Source organism: Pleurodeles waltl, chromosome 4_1 (genome assembly GCF_031143425.1).
Source record: "Pleurodeles waltl isolate 20211129_DDA chromosome 4_1, aPleWal1.hap1.20221129, whole genome shotgun sequence".
In the NCBI taxonomy this organism is placed as follows: domain Eukaryota; kingdom Metazoa; phylum Chordata; class Amphibia; order Caudata; family Salamandridae; genus Pleurodeles; species Pleurodeles waltl.
This window is the reverse complement of record NC_090442.1, coordinates 375992086-376012716: the sequence shown is the minus strand read 5'-3', so window position 1 is coordinate 376012716 and position 20631 is coordinate 375992086. Positions and strand designations below refer to the sequence as shown.

Here is a 20631-nt window from a genome sequence, read left to right as displayed (position 1 = left end):
CCTGAGTCTAAGAGGGCACTAGACAGGCAGCCCGGTCCCCAAAACTCAGAATAATTGATGCACAACAGGGGGTAGTAGGAAAAGGGAGCTTATAGGCATTGGTAAAGGTGGTTTTAAGATGAATGATAACATGATGAATAAGGCTCATGAATGGCACACTAAAATCAATGCACGTAAAAGAAAACATTTATTTACCTGGCAGGGAGGGTGGAGGGCCCTAGTGTAATAAAACTGCAATGGACATGTTACAATAAAGTTTAAATGATGCACGGAGTATGACCATTGCATTGTAGTCATCCTGAATTGCAATAAAGTTTGTTTAAAAAAATATCTGAAATTAGCCCTCTTCTATCCATCTAATACAAAAACTAAATGGTCAAGCAGCTGTCCTATCAACACTATGCTCATGCATTTGCATTGCAATATACCTAAATCTTTTAAACAAAGATATTGCAAAACCTCAACTTGTTCAAAATTGAGCCACAATGACTATTTTTGGATTTAAGAAAAATTACCATGTTTACTCCTTCATGGCACAGCTATCATGGGTAACAACTGAACACAAAATACAGCACATAGGCCCTCATTCTGACCCTGGCGGTCTTTGACCGCCAGGGCGGAGGACCGCGGGAGCACCGCCGACAAGCCGGAGGTGCTCCAATGGGGATTCCGACCGCGGCGGTAAAGCCGCGGTCGGACCGGCACCACTGGCGGGGTCCCGCCAGTGTACCGCGGCCCCATTGAATCCTCCGCGGCGGCGCAGCTTGCTGCACCGCCGCGGGGATTCTGACCCCCCCTACCGCCATCCAGATCCCGGCGGTCGGACCGCCGAGATCCGGATGGCGGTAGGGGGGGGTCGCGGGGCCCCTGGGGGCCCCTGCAGTGCCCATGCCACTGGCATGGGCATTGCAGGGGCCCCCGTAAGAGGGGCCCTACATGTATTTCACTGTCTGCTGCGCAGACAGTGAAATACGCGACGGGTGCAACTGCACCCGTCGCACAGCTTCCACTCCGCCGGCTCGATTCCGAGCCGGCTTCATCGTGGAAGCCTCTTTCCCGCTGGGCTGGCTGGCGGTCTGAAGGAGACCGCCCGCCAGCCCAGCGGGAAAGTCAGAATTACCGCCGCGGTCTTTCGACCGCGGAACGGTAACCTGACGGCGGGACTTTGGCGGGCGGCCTCCGCCGCCCGCCAAGGTCAGAATGAGGGCCATAATCATCTGTCTTATGTGGAAAGCCACCTACACAAAAACTCTTGGATACCTATCAGACCTCTTCAGTTTCTTCAAACATCAAAGGTGCTATGCTTCAGCGAGTGCAGACTGATCATGACCCAGAATGGAGGCGCACAAGTTTTGGGAGGCAAACCCTGAAAGTGGCTGGAGGAAAACTCTAAAACAACCCAACTATATAAATCAGGTCACAAACTGACATCAAACCCTTCAAGAACTTCTTAAAGCAACTGCATCTCTTAAGACAATAATTCTCCATTAATGTTACTGCAGAAAAGCTACTCCACTCTACTCCATTCCACTTCACTCTGTGACGCTGTACTCCACTTCACTCTACTACACTCTACTTCACACTATGCCCCTCTACTCTAATACACTCTACTCTACACACTCTATTCCACTCTATGCCATTCCATTCTATGCCATTCTACTCCACTCTATGACACTCCACTCTGAAACTCCACTCCACTCCACACACCTTTATGACACTTTACTTCACTCTACCCCAGTCTACTCTATGAAACTCCTCTCTATGTCAATCCATACCACTTTCCTCCATTTTACCCAACTCCACACTGCGCCACTCAACTCTATGGTACTCTTCTCCACTCTAATCCAGTCTACTATATGACACTCTGCGCCACTCTACTCTAAGCCACTCCACCCTGCAACACTCCACTTTACAACTCTACTGCACTCTATAATACTCTACTCCAGTCTACGACCCTCTACGGCACTCCACTCTATGCCAATCGACTCTACACCACTCCACTCTTTCCGACACTCTATTCCATTCTACACCACTCAACTCTATATCACTCTGCGCCACGCCAGTCTGACACTCTACTCCACTTTACTCAAGTCCACTCCACAACAATCTACTTCACTCTACTCCACTGTACAGCACTCCATGACACTCCACTCTACTCTGCACAGCTCCAGAGTCTACTCCACAACACTCCACTCTTCTCTACTCTGTGCCCCTCCACCCTATGACACTCTACACCACTCTATGACATTCTACTCCCACTCTATGTCACACTTTACAACATTATACTCCACTCCAAGTAATTATATGGCACTCAATTCTACGACACTCTACTCCATGCTACTTTACTTCACTCTATGCCACTCCACTTTATGACCCTGTCCTCTACTCCACTCTACACCTCTTCACTCTACGACACTCTATGCCACTCCACTTTACCCCACTTCTTGCCGCTTTACTCCACTCTAAGATACTCAATTCCACTCTACTCTACACCACTCTATGCTACTCCACTCCACTCTATGCCACTTCACTCTACTCCACTCTATGATATTCTGTGCCTCTACTCCTCTCTACACCATTCCACTCTACTCCACTCCACATCACTCTATGCTACTCCAGGCCACTCCACTCTACACCACTCCACTCTATGCCGCTCCTCTCTGATATTCTAACAATCTACTCCACTCTACATCATTCCACTCTACACCACTCCACATCACTCTATGCCAACCTACTCAGTGCCAATCAACCCTACAACACTATTCTCCACTCTATGCCACTCCACTCTACGACACTCTAGTCCACTCTATGCTACAATACACAACTCCACTCTACTCCACCCCACTCTACTCCACTATATGCCACTCAATGCAACAGCACTCTACTCCACTCTACGCCTCTTCACTCTGTGCCACTCTGTGCCACTCCACTCTATGACACAACACTCCACTCTCCAACATTCTACTCTACGATGCTTGTTTCTGGTCCAGGGAGGACCTGGCCTGGCAGTTCGGACTGGACTGTTCCCATGGGAAACAGGCTCAAGACTGATTTGTATATGGTTGGGTCCAAACTGGACCGGCATGGAAAGCAAAAAAAAAAATGATGGGTTCAACCCAGATCTGTGACTGGGGGTGAATGTTTGATTTGTTCTGCATTCCGTCCATCATCTGTTGTTTTTGCACTTTCTAAAACTGGCATTTCTAAAATAGTAATAGTAAATCTCACTTCACCAGTAAAGAACATTTATCATTACCATTGCAATTATATGAAACATGATGTAGCTACTCCTTTCTGATCAGGAATTAGAGTTAAAAATGGTATTAAGGACTTCCCAATGCTGGCCCATGAGAAGAGTAGGCCTCACAGTAATGAAAAATTACTTTGGGAGTTTTTCATTACCAGGACATGTAAAGCTTAAACGCACATGCCCTGCCTTTTACTTACATAGCATACTGCCCGTGGACTACTTAGGGCCTACTTTAGGGGTGACATATGTAAGAAAAGGGGAGTGTGATGCTTGGCTAAAGGTTTTAAATGCCAAGTCAAAGTGGCAGTGAAACTGCACACACATTCTCTGCAATGGCAATGGCAAGCCTGTGGCATGTTTACAGGGCTATTTGAGTGGGTGGCACATTCTGTGCTGCAGGCTCACTAGTAGCATTTAATTTACAGGCCCTGGCCATGGGTAAAAGGGAATTACAAATAAATTAAATTAAATATGCCAATTGTGGGTACGCCAATGTTGCCATGTTTAGGGGAGAAGCACACTCACGTTTGCACTGGTTAGCAGTGGTAAAGTGCTCAGAGTCCCAAGGCCAACATAAACATACAGCCAAAATAGGAGGTGAAAGGCAAAACATCTGGGTAAGACCACCATAAGGATGCCAGGTCTAACAGCTGGTGACTCTGTATGCCAGGAGTTGCCACTGTGAAGGAATCAGCTGTGCCAATCATGTTGGAGCCCATTTGCAGTAAAAAGATGAGATGGTGATCCTGTATGCCAGAGGGAATTATTGGGACCAAGCAAGAAGTGTGAACTAGTTGGGATCATCACCGAAGGCAAAAGGCAGCCCAGGGGGACCCCAGCAAACTTCAAAGTAATAGAGGAGCAGTGTCAGCAGTGAGAAGTGCGCTCTAAAAATATTGATTGATTGATTGATTGATTATCAGGACCTTTGTACTACCTCCCCCCACCACTCACTATGGGACAAATCAAAGAGCTTGCCCAGCTTGGAGGAGTCTTTGAAGAAGCTCCAGTTGCTGTAGCTGCATGGCTGTGTGTGAGGACCTTGAGGACCCCTGAGCACATCCTGCTTGGGCCGCATGCAGTAAACTCATTTGAACCAGCCACTGCCACTTCAGCGCCCGCAGAGGGGCAATGCTCAGGAACTCCGGTCGCTTCACTCCTGCAGGTGGGGGGTAAGACTGATTTCGTGCCAGTCATCCCCAAGGCAAAGTTGCTTTTTAGAAAGCATTTAAGTGCTAAAACGCTTTTGACTTTAAGACAGAGTCTGGGTGGCACTCTTGAGACTAACACTACAAGTGGGGCTTACCCTGGATTTACCCTGGATGTTGCCTATAGTGAATGGAGAATAATCACAATCCCTAGAGTGAGGAGGGAGTGGGACACAGAAAACTGCTTAAGAAACACTAGAGCCCTGACCTCAGGGGAACTACTATGGAAGTTGTCTGTGCACGTCCCTTTGTATTGGAAGCAGTAAAATAAAATACTTATTTTTTCATAAAAGTATTTATTTTGAGTTGTGCACCTGTGTTCTCCCCTGTAGCTAACCCCCTCCCTTGAGGGATCCTTGGACTGCCTGAACCACGCTATTACTGAGTTAAGTGCTGGAGGGATGCTTGGCCCAGTTGCTGAGGATCATAGTAGGTCAAGTCCTGGGACATCAGGCATAAAAAGCCTCAATCTCCACCTTTGGGCCTAACAACTCCTGGCTCTCTGAATGAGGTTCTGACAACACAATTTTCTCATCTTTCTCTTTGAGGTACATTCTTACAAGTACCCGTGCCTGTCAGCCTTGGCATAGCTCTTGTATTTAAGACATGCTTCACTTTCCCCACCACAGACTTGCCCTACTGGGGTGCTGAAATGTGACAACATCTGGATTCTGACCCACAAACTTGCCAGGGGTAACATGATATCATGCACTCTTTGGTGGAAATTGACATCACATAGTTGGCCACTTGTATTACTTATGTTCCTCGAAAGCCTCCAAATTGCTGATGATGGTTTGCAGGAAGGCATGGAGCCAAAACCACAGAAAGTAAAAATAGCCACTATATTAATGGTTATTTTCTGTTCCTGAATTGTTTTCTTGACCTCTGAGATTAGGATTAGTAAATCAGGGGTAGCACCTGCTACCATTGGCTATCCCTAATTGACATTCATGAAGCAGGCTGAAGTACATGCCTTAGAACCATCTTCTGTCATGCATGGAGGGGAGTTTTTCCTCATTGGGTGTGAAAGCAGCAAGTCTGGGTATATCAAAGTTTCATTAAATAGATCAAGCACAGCTGTTTTCTTTAACATTAGTCACCAAAGCCACCAGCCACTTGAAACCAGAGTAGCAAATCCATGTATGGGTAAAAGGGCCATCCTGTGCACCTCAAACCCCAGCTGACATCATCAAAAAAAGGAACATTCTAAAATGCCTGTTCATGGTGCTTGTTAGAGATGCGGGACTAGGAATAGGGGTGCTTTTGAGCATCAGCCAAGATGTCCGCCCGACGCAGGCCCCATTTATTTCTAAAACTGTGCTACTCTTTATTTTCTCTGTGCATGGCCTGTGCGTTATTGTGCACTACTGTGTAATTATACCCAATTACATTTCCATTTTGATGCCGCCCAAGCAGTGCCAGCATTGGTGCGCTTCCATAAAGCATATAACTGGGTGTGTTGGGACATGAGGCGTTTCAGTAAGAGCAGTGCCAATCAGAGGTGGCTCCTCCGCAATTCCGCAGGAGCATCGCCCCACTGGCTAGGCGACCGGATGAAAAATAAAACAATAGCTTGCTATTATTTTATTTTTCATCTGATGGCTCAGTCAGCAGTGCAAGGAGGGGTGGGGCTGGGCCACGGAAGGTGGGAGTGAGGAGGAGAGGGATAGTGCACTCAAGTGCGCATGTGTGTTAGGCCGGTCGTCTGAGGCCAGCCAAACAACCAGCTTGGTTGTGTTTAACAGCTGGGCTGGAGAAACTGCACAGTCCCCAGGGTTGTGTCTGAGCGGCAGTTAAAGCCACTCAGACCAATCCTGACGCTGCTTTCATGCTAAGTTTAGCAAGTAAGCAGTGCCAGCATTGATGAGGCACCGGTGCTGGTGTCCCAGTGAATGCTGGGACACCACAAGCGGAGCGAGGCAGCAGGCGACAAGAGGCGTGACGAGAACATTTTTTTTTTTGTTTTATTATTTTTAAAGTTGTTTCCACCGTTGTCCCCCTCCAGCCCCCTTGTGACATTTGCGGTGGAAAGTGGTTACAATCACGCGATTTGCCTCTTCTGTGCCCGCTCTTTGTGAAAAACACTGCAACACCATTACACCCTTCCCCTCCCCATAATTAATGCACGAAATGTGAAAACCACAATGGAGGCTCGTCTGCTGTGACAAGCGGTCCAAGTGTTTGCCGCAACGCAATTTCTGGATATTACGTTTAGGAGTGTTTGTTTGATGCTTACTTTCAGGGCTGCTTGTTGCTGCTGTGCCAGTGCGGGTGCATTGCTCTTTCAACACAAACAAATTAACTAGAACATCTTTCATCCCAGAATGTTGTGTTCGCCACTGCGTCGCTCCCGACACAGCCTCTTTGGATGAAACAAGGTTTGTGTTCCGTTGGGGGGGCTGACCCATGCTGCACACGCCTATTACACAGAGGGCAGGGGTGGGTTAGGTGAGCAAAGCAGACCTTTTATCCCCTCCTGTGATGCTACTCCATGAAAACTGCGCTAAGCTTTTATTCGTAAGCTGTCTGGGAAAATAGACGACTGCGAGGGGGAGGTCCCCTTATTTATTCTGACATTAAAAAACAAATAAAAAACTACTACAAATAGATACACACAAACATGTCCTAACTCCGCCTTTCATATCAATTTTCTCTTTTCCAACCTCTCTTGCAACTACGGATTGCTGGTTACACCTGTCCCAGAGGCGTGGGTCATATTTCATTGTGCCAACGCCCCTAGGGAGGATTACTCCCTCTCGCACCCGATTACGCCAGACCTTTTAAACTTCACATTTCGTTCATGCTTCACTGTCATCTCACTAGGGAAGTAGAGTGTGAACAAAGCACCAGTCTTGAGTCTGTTGTGCCCCAGAGCTTCAGTCTCAGGCGCGAAGAAGAGCGGGGATGGATTGGGGGTGTTAATTCTTTGTTGAGGCGATAAACGCCCCTTATTCCTTCAGATGTTGGCAAAGGCCAGCTGTTGGTGCACCTCACGTTAACACGTCCCAGCACTCCAGGAGCCGAGGCACGCCTTGGTGAGAGTAATAAGACATATGTTATGGTTCCTACATAACTCTAAAATTGAAGGATTGGGTGTATAAAATGGAGTGATTTCCGTGTAGCGCTTAAGAACTCGCCAGTTAAGAAATACGCCTTATGACTAAAGCTGGCCTTCAATGCCTGCTTTGTTACATAGTCCACTGCTAACATACGACCGTGCACTTTTTTGCCTGAGTGAAGAGATGCAATGTCAAAGCATAGCAACATTTATAATAAGATAAGGTTAGTAGTGACGTCATTAGAGAGTGAAAACGAGGCCAGAGGCACACAGAGTGTGATTATGGGTTAATTGTTTTACTTTCAGTGTGCAGAAATGTTTATGGACACTAGGAGACCTGCTGTTTTTTATCAGAATATTTCAGCAAACAAAAGGGCAAGGAATGCTTACCTCGGCTGCCCTGTTCTTGTGGCGTGTGCAGCTAGACAATATGGCGTAACAACCAGAACTGCCGGTTTTGGAGCTGGGGAATTCGCGTCGAGCCTCGGCAGGACTGGGGAGCTTGTTTTTTTCTATTAATTCCGTTGTTTAATTGTGTTTTTTGTAAAGGGTCATAAGCACTAGTTTTTTTTTTATCGTTGTCGCTAAAGTAGAAAAGTACAAACAACAAAATACTGACATGGAATGATGTGTAGATGTCAATGTCATTGGTTTACTCCTAAATTCTAAATAATGGGATGCAGTTCACATCACGTGTGGTCGTCCATTCCATTTCGGTGGTGTGACAGAGGAAACGTTCCTGCCTCCATTCCGGTGCCAGTTTGCAATCACTGGGACACCAGCATAGGCTCCCCAGCATTCCTGGCGCTGCTTTAATGCTAAACTTAGCATGAAGGCAGCATCAGGATTGGTCTGAGCGGCTTGAACTGCCACTCAGACACAACCCTGGGGTCTGTACAGTTTCTCCAGCCTGGCTGTTAAAGACAGCCGGGCTGGAGAAACCTAAGTGCGCCTGTGTGTGTTTGGCCGGCTTGAGACGGCTGGCCCAACACACGAGCGCATTTAGGTGCACTCACTCCACTCCCCCCATCGCCTCACATGGCCCAGCCCACCTCTCCCTTCACATGCTTCTGGCTGAGCCCGCAGCTGAAAGATAAAACAATAAACACATAGGCCCTCATTCTGACCTTGGCGGGCGGCGGAGGCCGCCCGCCAAAGTCCCGCCGTCAGGTTACCGTTCCGCGGTCGAAAGACTGCGGCGGTAATTCTGACTTTCCCGCTGGGCTGGCGGGCGGTCGCCTTCAGACCGCCCGCCAGCCCAGCGGGAAAGAGGCTTCCACGATGAAGCCGGCTCGGAATCGAGCCGGCGGAGTGGAAGCTGTGCGACGGGTGCAGTTGCACCCGTCGCGTATTTCACTGTCTGCGCAGCAGACAGTGAAATACATTTAGGGGCCCTCTTACGGGGGCCCCTGCAATGCCCATGCCAGTGGCATGGGCACTGCAGGGGCCCCCAGGGGCCCCGCGACCCCCCCCTACCGCCATCCGGATCCCGGCGGTCGGACCGCCGGGATCTGGATGGCGGTAGGGGGGGTCGGAATCCCCTCGGCGGCGCAGCAAGCTGCGCCGCCTTGGAGGATTTAATGGGGCGGCGGTACACTGGCGGGAGCCCGCCAGTGGTGCCGGTCCGACCGCGGCTTTACCGCCGCGGTCGGAATCCCCATTGGAGCACCGCCGGCCTGTCGGCGGTGCTCCCGCGGTCCTCCGCCCTGGCGGTCTTTGACCGCCAGGGTCAGAATGACCGCCATATTGTTTTATCTTTTTGCTCCTGGCTTAGCCAGGGGGGCGACGCTCCTTCGCCATTTCGAAAGAACCGCTCCTGCAGTGCACTATAGTTTACATGTGAAGAAAATAACTGAGAAAATAATTTTTGGAGTGTTTTGCCTCGAGATGCTACACATATATAAATATGTGGTGTGTACACTTTCATGAAACATGAATAAGGCAACAAAGATGTTGAAGACTGAAGGGGACAACAGAAGAAAGAGCCACACCTTTGGAGTATGCCTTAGCCAGTTAACTTCAAGTTTGAAATACAAATATGTTGAATTAATCTCATTGGAAGTAAGACATGACAACTTCAGAGAAGCTAAGCTATAAAAAACAATGGGGCTTATTCTCATGAAAACCCATCTGATTAAGCCATAACCAACTGATTCAGTTTTGATCAGTCAAAACACTGAAACATAAAATTCCAAAGGACTGTAAGAATAATTTCATACTCTTAAATTTTAACTGTCCACTATTTCCAGAAATAATCCTTTCCTGAGAATCCAGATTGGACAATCGCTACATTGGCCGTCAGTACAAGGAAATAAACGAACTATCACTAGCTCTCTTCTCTGAGGGTCCTAAGACATATATTTTTCACCAGGGTGGTGTGAGTTAAGTCCACTAACCAGATACGTGGCTCCACCATTTGAGGACTCCAAAAGGTACAGAAAAACAGAGAAATCCCTTCAGTTTATCGTCCTTGAAGATGGGCAACACACTCTGACCCAATGAAAGCGTTTGTCAGGCTGACTAGTGAAACCGGAATCTAGAATGGATGGTACAGTACACTTCACTGCAAGGGTACAATTCACATGATTTTGGCAAAAGAGATCTATAGTACCGACATCCAGGAATTACAGGTTTCACCATTTCATACTGACATGAATTACAGTTATTATTTTTGTTGCCAAACTTGCTGGCACTTAACCGACCTTAGCAGGAGGAAATCTAAATGCGGTTCCACCAGAGTTTGAACTTGTAGCCTCCAAGCTTCACAGAACTACCTAGAAATTGCAATTTCTCTCTGAGCCTCCTTATAGTCTTTAGAAAGGTCTCTTTTTTTGGCGTCCATCTCTGTTGTTATATTTAAGGTAGCCATAGGGAATAGGTTCAATTCTTATCAAATTCAGCGGGATTCATTTCATCAACACTGAAAAGAAAGGGTAGATAAACTTAAACCGTACATCTTCAGGATATGGCAACATATACACTGGTCGATACTCCCCTGAAGGGTGGCATTTCCCTGAATAAAGCATTCCTTTTTACCTCACCTCGGAGAAAGCATTAGTCCTCCTTTTATCGGTAGCAAGTCAGTTCTTTGAGATATATTTCCAAGACATCTGGGTAAAATACATTCATTTCGTATTACTTCCTTTGTGTGAAATGTGTGTTTTTTTAATTTCTGAACTGGCCGCTAATCCTGCTGGCTGGATACATAGCTTAAAATATGTGCTTTTGTAACTACGGATCCTTGTAAAATCTAGTCTGCCTTGTGGCTTCTTTAGATTTTATTAGCTATTGTCTACTATGTAAAATATGCCACCTTGCAACTACTCCAGAGCATATTGTTACATTTCAGCACCTATTTTTTTGTAATACATACACAGGGGTGAGGTAGATGTCCTGCTGAGGAGAGCTTGTGAAATGCCTGACCTTGAGGCAGTCGCTGCTTAGATGAGGAGAAATAGCTATAGATATCTGTAGTTAAGAGAAAGTTCGGTTGTGGCTCAATTGCAGATGTATTTAATGACGCTACATGCTAGCAAAGATGAGGGAGCCTGGAAGTGTCTCGAGAGGCACTTTATTCCAATTATTAACACAAGCTGCACATATCCAAATATATTAAGGAAGCACCTATTCAGTACCCGAGAAGGAGCTATGATGCTGCTTAACTCAGTCCTCTGGGCTGACTTGCCAAATCACTGCCACATTTAGAACAGTGACTGACAGAACACACACTACATAACAATTACAGTGAGCTGGACTAGGGGCTCATCAATTTATACAAGTGTGACAAGAAATTACACACCTCTGGTTTTTGTAAACTAAAAGAAAACGCTTACTTCTGCAACACTATTGTGATATCAAATGCATAATAAACCTCCAGTCATGAAACACGTAGCATTTAAGGCAAAACGTCACAAATTAAATGACTCACACTTACAACATCCATTGCCAATGTGTAAATCCTGAAAAAGACAAACATGGTTGCACTCATTTGTATAAAACATAGGCACATACTTTTGAATAATAGATAACACACTAGTGCCTTGTATACCAGCATGCATTGTCAGTCTCTGAAATTTAGAACGTCTGTCATAAGCTACACTAACTCAAACAGATAATACAATCTCCTGAGAGATTAAACCTTGGGAACAAACTCTGGGTCATAACCAAAAATGACATGATCTGGGAAAATTCTGAGGGCGCACAGTAAACCTCCCCCCAACGTTCGAGCTGAGATAATGACCTCAATAAACAGAACCTTAAAACACAAAAGCAAAAAGAGAGCAGGACTGCAGAAGCTCAAAAAGAAGCCACAATCTTCAGGCCAAAGACGAAATCCTGTACTAGGGCAAGGGTTTTAGAACAAAACCATGCAAAGGAAAATTCTTTCTTGAGATGGGAAACCAAATGGTCAACATATCCAGCACTTTTCCAGTTACCTCAGGAAATCTTGTATGGCTGTCCATTTAACTCTAGGAACAGAATGGGAGAGGCCAGGAGAAATCTATCCTGAAGAAATTGAAGAACAGAGGAAGATTCACAATCTAAGTGATCACCACACCTGCAGACAAACAAGAGTGAAAAGGAGGACCAATCATGGTCATAGGACTTTAAAGTAGCAGGACAAAGAGAAGCTTGAGCAGCCTATGCCAGTTTTGAGAAAGATATACACTTTGGTGCCCTAGCCTCTCAGCTCCCAAGCTGACAGTTGAGGTTTCTGTGAGCCTCTAAGGAGAACACGGAACGTGAGAGAGCAAGGAACCCAAGGATGTACCCAGTTGTGGGCCACAGGCAGTTGACAAACAAACATGTATCACCTCATCTTCCTCCACTGAGGGACTATCAGAACAAATTCTAGTTATACCCTCTTGATTTCTACCATAACCAGGGGAATTAGAGGGGGGTGTGGAAGGCACAGAGAAGACCTGGTTGCTAAGGACAAAGTACAGCATTACTCTTCAAGCTCCCTCCTGCTGAAAACATCTGCAAATACTTGAAGAAAGGCATCGGTGCTCAAGGCAAAGAGGTCTTGGAATGGAGTACAGAAGATACTGTATAAGTTGAAAACAAACTTCTTGGGGAAGACAACACCTTGAAAGTATGGGAATATTCAATTTAGAGAGTCCACCAAACCACTGTCTAACCCCATATGTGAATCTAAGAGTGAGAAAGGAAGTGGTTGTCTGTGCAAGAACAAATCTTACTGCAAACTGCACCAGGGGTCTTGACTGAGATCTCCCACACTTGGATGTACTCTTTGATTACAGTGTAGTTGGTGCAAATGATCACTGCTTGATTCTGGAGGGAAAGAACAAAAGCCTGTAGAGAGAGAGAAATACAGCTAACAGTTCCTTCTAGTTCAAAGACCAGTACTGGTCTGATGGAGTCCAAAGACCTCCAGGTGGAGAGGCTCCACAATGGTTGCACCACACCCCAGGCCTGAAGCATCTGTGTTGACAATAGTTGGATTTGGTGGCTTCAGCAGAACCTCTCTGTAGAGAGAGCAAGATTATGGCCGCCACAGAAGTTCCCTGAAGTTTGATGGAGTGACTGGAATGGGGACATTCCTAATGAGAGAATTAGGATTCCAGCTTTTAATAATGTGGCTGGACACCAGACACAAATGTAGACAAGTCCGTGGAATGACAAAAAGGTTAGCAGCATGAAAGGAAACAATCAAGAACAGATCTGAAAAATAAACTCATGAAAGCAAAAAAAATGGAGGGAGAGACTGAAACAAACATATCATCTCTCCCTGCAGTTGGATACAAAAATGCGCAGATCAACGGTTCCTCTGCAAAAGAGAGTTCAAATGGCCACATAAATTAATGGCATGGTCATCTGACAGGAAGACTGCAACCAGATGTGTTCCGAATGTGCCCCAGTACACTGACAACAAATTAGAAGACATTTCTTCTGAGTAAAAAAAATCTCTACAAATTAATTTGGAAATGTTTGTCTTTGATAGCAAAGGCATGATCTCTCTTATGAAGGACAGGGAAGCTGACACAAAGGTTTTGAAAAACAAATCAGCATGCTTGGCAACATTTTAGCCCTAATTATCATGTATAAAAATGTTAACCTACAATTAGTAAATAAACATATAAAAATGATTTTAAAATTGTAATTTGTTTTAAAACACCCGCTTCCCAAACCCTCAAAAATATAACATCCCAAAAAATAAATAACTTTAAATTTAAGAAGCATGTACATTAAAAAAATTCAATCAACAATTTAAAATAAAAAAAATAATAAATAAAACTTTTAACATCATTAATTTAAAACACTGCACTTGCAAAACCCCTATAAGATCCAACAACTTTAAAAACATTACATGTATAGCTTTTATTAAGAATGTATATAAAATATTACACTAGAAATTATTAAAACACCCCAATGAAAGAAGCAAATCAAAAAAGTAAAGAGCATTTTTTTAAAAAGGAAACACATATAATTAACATAAAGTAGCTAAAACTATTGTTAAAATACACACAAAATAATAAGTAGTAGCTATTTAAAATGCTGATGTCATTGTTGCAAAAAAGAAAAGTACACTTACATAAATAGTCAAGGCTTCGATTTAATGTTACCATTGATATTACGTTTTGAAAATGAAGTGCCATAAGTATTCTGTCATCAATATTAAGGATCCACAACATTGGCTAGAGGTTCTAGATCATATTGACACCTTGCAAGAAGTGAGCTGCCAGGAAGTTTTAAAAACGATTTGTAGATTTTGCACAAGTGTAGGGATCTCAGTATTTATTTTTGCTAGTGCAACCTTGTTTCATGGACTAATTTGTGAAGCTAGTGATTTCACTCTGTAGTTCTTAGGTATAGTCTTCGTTATATGAGGATCAATACCAAAGCTGTCTTTAAATTTTGTGATCACAGCTAGGCTATGACTATGGTCCCTACCTTATCAACTGATTTGATAATATGTGGTTATTCTTACCACAGGCAATGAATTGCTTGAAAACTCAGAAACAGATGTATTACACCTAGTATATTTAATTTCCAATTGTAACTTTCGAAAGCCATTTAATACTTAATACTCCAATGTTAATGTTAACATCATGTTACGAATAGCACTTGTTATAAAGTTTGAATGAAACATAGGGTGTAAATGAGGAGAATCTTAAATTGGATCCCTCGTCTGAGGTATGACGTGTGGTCATCAGGCTGGTTAAATGATAAAAAAACGCAAGTATGAATAGAATTATTTAATTATTATGTAGGCTACATGTATCCAGTATGGTTGACATGTAGTTATGTTCATTGATAAATGTGAACAGCTTTGGAGTATGTGTAGTTTTTTTATTTGTATAAGGATCCATGTGAACTGGAGAACAGGGATGACACCCACAGCATAGCTCCCAATGTTAGATCAGTGTCTACAACTGGCATGCTCATGTGACTCTAACAGAAACCATTGGTAACTGATCAACTGGAGTTTTACAGCAGTGCTTTTAGATGGTGATGGCAAATTTTACTGGAAGTCCAACAAGGTGGCATGCTCGTACTGAAACGTCTAGAGCAGTGGTTCCTAATGTTTTGACTTTTGTGGACCCCCCATCAATACTGGAACCCGGGGACCCTAAACCTGGGACCCCCCGCAGAGTCATTACTGAAAGCTGGGAACCTAATCTACCCCCAGGGGTCCTCGGACCATAGGTTGGGAACCACTAGTCTAGAGCTTCGTGCATTTGAAAAATTGTATACTTTCAGTGTGCTTAATGTACACAGTCTGATTCCAGTGCAGCAGTTGGGGTTGTTGATGTATATGACCCCCCCCCCCCCCCCTTTACACTTCAGAGACAGAAGGTTGCTGTTGAGGCAGTGCACTGGTATTCTTTGTTCAATGCAGCCTCCGTACCATACCATTGGGCCAGTATTAGCAGACGTTAGTTACTCGTCCGCCTAGAAGCGCATTCCTCTCTGCATCCAGGGCCGGCTTTAGCGCTTGTGGAGCCGGGTCAGTAGTCCTTCTTGGTTCCCCCATGACCTCCTTCTCCACGGATTCACGCACTACCACTCTCCAGCAGTGCCCCTCATCTCTCCATAGTCATTCTCAGACATACATTTCATTTTTAAAGCGCTACTTATTGTTCACTCACTCAATTTTGTGATCTGCATGGTAGACGTTCTTTGCAGCATGCACATTGTCCCTCTGGGTCAAAACTGCCGCTAGACAAAATTCTGATCACTCGCCAGCAGTAACCTTAATCACGAGAGTTATCGTTGTCATTGTTATTGTTGTCTGAAACTGCTGGATACATAAGGAAGTTTACATGCTCTTAAACCCTTAAGATTTTTTAAAACGCACCCCCACCCCCGCCACCTCCAACATCAAAGCCAGCGCCCAGTGTAGCTGCAGCGGTAGCACCGCCCTAACGCCGGCCCTTTCGGCATCGCATTCTGTTAATCAAGTGAATTCAGCTCAATTGAAATGAACTTTAATGTCGCGGCGTGTCATACCAGAGATGTGAAATGTGACAGGAAGACGTTACTGCCTCTGACACAGAAATGCATGTATACCTAAAATAGTTACGGTGACTTGGTTGAGATTACCTTTCATATAGTGGCTGATTACATGTTTTCCTGGCATGTCCCGCTTCAGGGCACCGGCTAGACATTGTCTCACGCAGTTTGGAAGTCTGACAGAGTGCAGAGCCTATAATTGAGCTGTAACAAATGACCTTTTCTTCTCTGCTCCCTTTGTTAGGAGTCTGCTGCAGGACTGCTGTGACCCGGGTCACTCCTTAGCTCTGACAAAGCAGAACACCCCGGTCGGAAAGAATCTGTGGTTTGACGGTGAATTATTTCACTCCGTAACGATCGACACCGCAACGCGCTCGCTGTTTCCGCAGGTGAGTGCACAAAAGAGACCCACTCTTTCCTGCGGCTGCTGCACAAACAAACAAACCAATATTGTAAATCGCTGCAAAACATATTTTGACGTTCTTATGTACGGACCGAGAACAAGGGACTAGGCAGATACATAAACTACTCCCCCCTCAGAACTATATCCCTCGTTGCACTGAGTGAGCGAGGCAAGCCATCCCTTTTACTTGGTACTGGAAACAATGTTGCACGTGGTACAATTTACATCATCACTTTTAAACAATCCGGCTACCCTTCCACCCTTCATCCATCCGTCCTTCCCTTTTGTCATTAATGCCATCCACCTTTCATCCATCCTTTCTTTTCTCCTATAATCCATCCATCCTTCTCTCTAATTGATCAATCCTTATTTCCATCTTTCTTCCCATTCATCTCTGCCTCCTGCTCACATGAATTCTTCCTTCTCTCCATCCACCCATCCATCTACCTCTCAATCCATTCATCCTTCTTGCCACCCTTTTCCCCATCGCCACATCCTCTCCCAGCCGTCTTTCGGTTTGTTAAAGACCACAAAATTAACGTTGTAAAGTTTTTGTGGCACACACTACCCCGGGCCTCCCACCACTGCTCAAGCTGCTCAAGTGGGGGAGTCACTGATGCCCCTTATTGAGTGCTTAGAAGGCATCGTGCAATGAGGAAAAGATCTATCATGACCCAACACGGGAACACTAATGCCGAACTTCCATTGTCCTCCCGAAGTATTAACTTTTTTATTTTAGTTTTCTGCTCAATGGACTCATTTTTCCAGCAGTCGTCACAGAAAGTAGTCCAAAAAGAAGGTAGAGTTACCGTAGCTGACATTCAGGCCCGTATTTATACTCCGTTTGCGCCGAATTAGCGTCGTTTTTTTCGACGCAAATTCGGCGCAAAACTAACGCCATATTTATACTTTGGCGTTAGACGCGTCTAGCGCCAAAGTATGGGCAAATAGCGTCATTTTTTTGCGTGAACGCCTTCCTTGCGTTAATGAGAGGCAAGGAAGGCGTTCCCGTCTAAAAAAATGACGGCGACGCAAATGCGTCGTATTTATACTCCCGGGCAAAAGTCACGCCCGGGAGGTGGCGGGTCAAAAAACCCCGCATTTGCGCCACTATTTAACGCCTGGGTCAGGGTAGGCGTTAAGGGGCCTGTGGGCTCAAAATGAGCCCACAGGTGCCCTCCCCTGCCCCCAGGGACCCCCCCTGCCACCCCTGCCCACCCCAGGAGGACACCCAAGGATGGAGGGACCCACCCCAGGGACATTCAGGTAAGTTCAGGTAAGTATAATTTTTTATATATTTTTTTTTTTTTTGGGTGGCATAGGGGGGCCTTATTTGTGCCCCCCTACATGCCACTATGCCCAATGACCATGCCCAGGGGACATAAGTCCCCTGGGCATGGCCATTGGGCAAGGGGGCATGACTCCTGTCTTTACTAAGACAGGAGTCATTTAAATGGCGTCTGGGCGGCGAAAATAATGGCGCAAATCGGGTTGAGGCGATTTTTTTGCCTCAACCTGACTTGCCCCATTTTAAGACGCCCTAACGCCATTTTCCCCCTACGCCGGCGCTGCCTGGTTTACGTGGTTTTTTTCCACGCACACCAGGCAGCGCCGGTCTGCTAGCGCCGGCTAACGCCATTCCATAAATACGGCGCCCGCATGGCGCTTCAGAATGGCGTTAGACGGCGCTAAATTTTTTGACGCTAAACTGCGTTAGCGCAGTTTAGCGTCAAAAAGTATAAATATGGGCCTCAGTGTTGCACTTCCAAAGACGCACAGTGCAAACACGACATCATTGCCATTTAACTGTTGAATCACAGATGACTGCCACATCCTGTAGGTTATCAGTAATTGCAGCATAAGTGTGTGATTAGAGAGGCTAGAGGTGGGCACGAGAGAAAGGGCCTTGTGATGAAACATGAAAAGGAAAGGGTATGCTTGATAAAAGGGTGACAACCTTTTGTGGGGATAAAACTTTATTTATTTATTTAATTGTGCTTCTTTGTGGCACAAACGCATGTATAATAGTTTAAAAGTACATTGGCATAACACCCATATTCCACAGTCAGTAAGTACAATTTACAGAATTTGTCCAGCTCCTCTTGTGTCTCCCTCTATCAACAGCAAGTCACTCAGTGTTACCTACTTACCAGCACTTGTAAATTCGTTTAAAGACATCTTCTTGCGGACAAGAGCAGTCAAAGGAATCTATTATAGGATTTCCGCCATCTTAGTAGAGTCCAATTAGGTACTGATGTTTGCTTGTGGTATGAGTCCTAACCTGAGTGAAATTATTCATGTTGTAGCACCTGGTGCCAGATCCTACTCCATTGACACTAGTAGCACGTTAAAGTCTTGGACCGTTATTTGAATATGACAAAAGACAATTGAATGATGCGATTCTATGCCAGATGTAAAGTCAGCAGAGACAAGAATAAAAAAGCATTGGCAAAGCCAATAGATCTTGCCCATGCGAGGGTTATTGGCTTGGACAATGTGGTTTAACTATGTTGTATGCCAGTAAGGCTGCTTTCCAGCAGAGCTTAAAGTTAGTGGCATGGTGTGGGGTAGAGTAGATTGGGGTCGATTGGAGTGGAGTAGATTTGGGTAGAGTGGAGTGTGGTAGATTGAAGTATCATGGTATGACGTAGATTGGGGTAGAGTGGAGTATGATAGATTGGGGTAGAGTGGGGTAAAATGGAGCCAATTGTAGTGGGGTATATTGGGTAGAGTGAGGCAGACTGTAGTGTGGTGGATTGGGGTAGATTGTAGTCAAGTAGAGTGGGGTAGTTTGGAGTGGAGTAGAGTGGATTGGTGTTGAATGGTATAGACTGGAGTAGAGGGGGCTGGCAGGGATGGGGTGGAGTCAGGTAGATTTGGGAGGGATTGGATTGGGTAGATTGGGGCGAGGTAGACTGGAGTGGGGAAGATTTGAGTGGGGTAGATTGAATTAGCGTAGATTGGGGAGAATTTGGGTAGGCTGGAGTGGAGTGTGGTAGAGTGGAGCGTGGCAGATTGGAGCAGAGTAGGATATATTGGGGTGGACTGGAGTAGACTGGGGTAGATTGGGGAAGACTGGAGTGGAGTAGGGTAGATTGGGGTAGACTGAATTAGAGTGGGGTAGATTGGGGTAGACTGAAGTGGAGTAGATAGGAGTGGTCCTGAGATGCTTGTTTCAGGTCCAAGGAGGACGTGGCCTGGCAGTTCGGGCTGGACTGTTCCCAAGGGGCGAAGGTGATGACTGATTTACATATGGCTGGGTCTAAACTTGGATGGCATGGTGAGAAAAAGAACAATTGATTTAACCCAGATCTGTGACTGGGGGTAAGTGTTTGAAAAGTTTCAGCACTCCGTCCATCATCCTTTTGTGCTGCTAGGATAGATTGGGGTAGACCGGAGAAGAGTGGGATAGATTTGGGTAGAGTGGAGTGAGGTAGATTAGAGTAGAGTGGATTGGGGTGGGGTAGATTGGGGAAGAGTGGAGTGGGGTGGTTTGGGGAGATTGAAATGGAGTGGAATGGAGTAGATTGGAGTAAAGTGGGGTAGATTGCGGTGGGGTAGGGTAGATTGGAGTGCAGTGGATTGTGGTGATTGGAGGGGAGTAGATTGGGTTGATTATAATAGGGTAGAATGAAATGGAGTGGGGTAGATTGGAGTGGACTAGGTTGGAGAGGGGTAGTTTGGAGTGGGGTCCTTTTGGGTGGAGTGGAATGGGGTCGATTGGAGGGGAGTGGGGCAGAGTGGGATGGGTAGAGTTGTGTGGGTAGATTGAGTTCTGGTGGGGTAAATTCGAGTCGGATATAGCGGGATAGATTAGAGTGGAGTAGATTTGAGAGGGATAGATTGGAGTACTGTAGATTGAAGTAAGGTAGACTGGAATAGAATGAGGTGGGGTAGATTGGAGTGGGGTGGATTGGGACGGAGCTGGTTAGATTGGAGTGGAGTGAAGCAGATTTGAGTGAAGTGGAATGCATTGGCAAGAGGTAGATTGGGTGGATTAGAGTATGGTGGATTGGATTGGAGTGGGGTCCAGTGGTGTAGAGTGGGGTAGATTGAATGGTGTGTGGTATATTTGGGTAGTTCGGAGTGGGGTAGATTGTGGTGGATTAGAGCATGATAGATTGTAGTGGAGTAGTTCAGAGTCATGTAGAATGGAGTGGGGTAAATGGGGAAGACTGAAGTAGGGTAAATTGGATTGGGGTGGACTGGAGTGGGGTAGATTGGAGTAGGGGAG

The 20631-nt window shown here is 45.6% G+C and overlaps 1 protein-coding gene across 1 annotated transcript in view; it reads left to right on the top strand.

Annotated features, from left to right (window-relative positions):
* ST8SIA1 (ST8 alpha-N-acetyl-neuraminide alpha-2,8-sialyltransferase 1) overlaps window positions 1-20631 on the top strand; it is a 404584-nt gene that overhangs the window by 109670 nt on the left and 274283 nt on the right. Inside the window, exon 2 of the mRNA XM_069228549.1 lies at window positions 16239-16383. Coding sequence (XP_069084650.1) covers window positions 16239-16383 — 145 coding nt within the window. The remainder of the gene's footprint in view (window positions 1-16238; window positions 16384-20631) is intronic.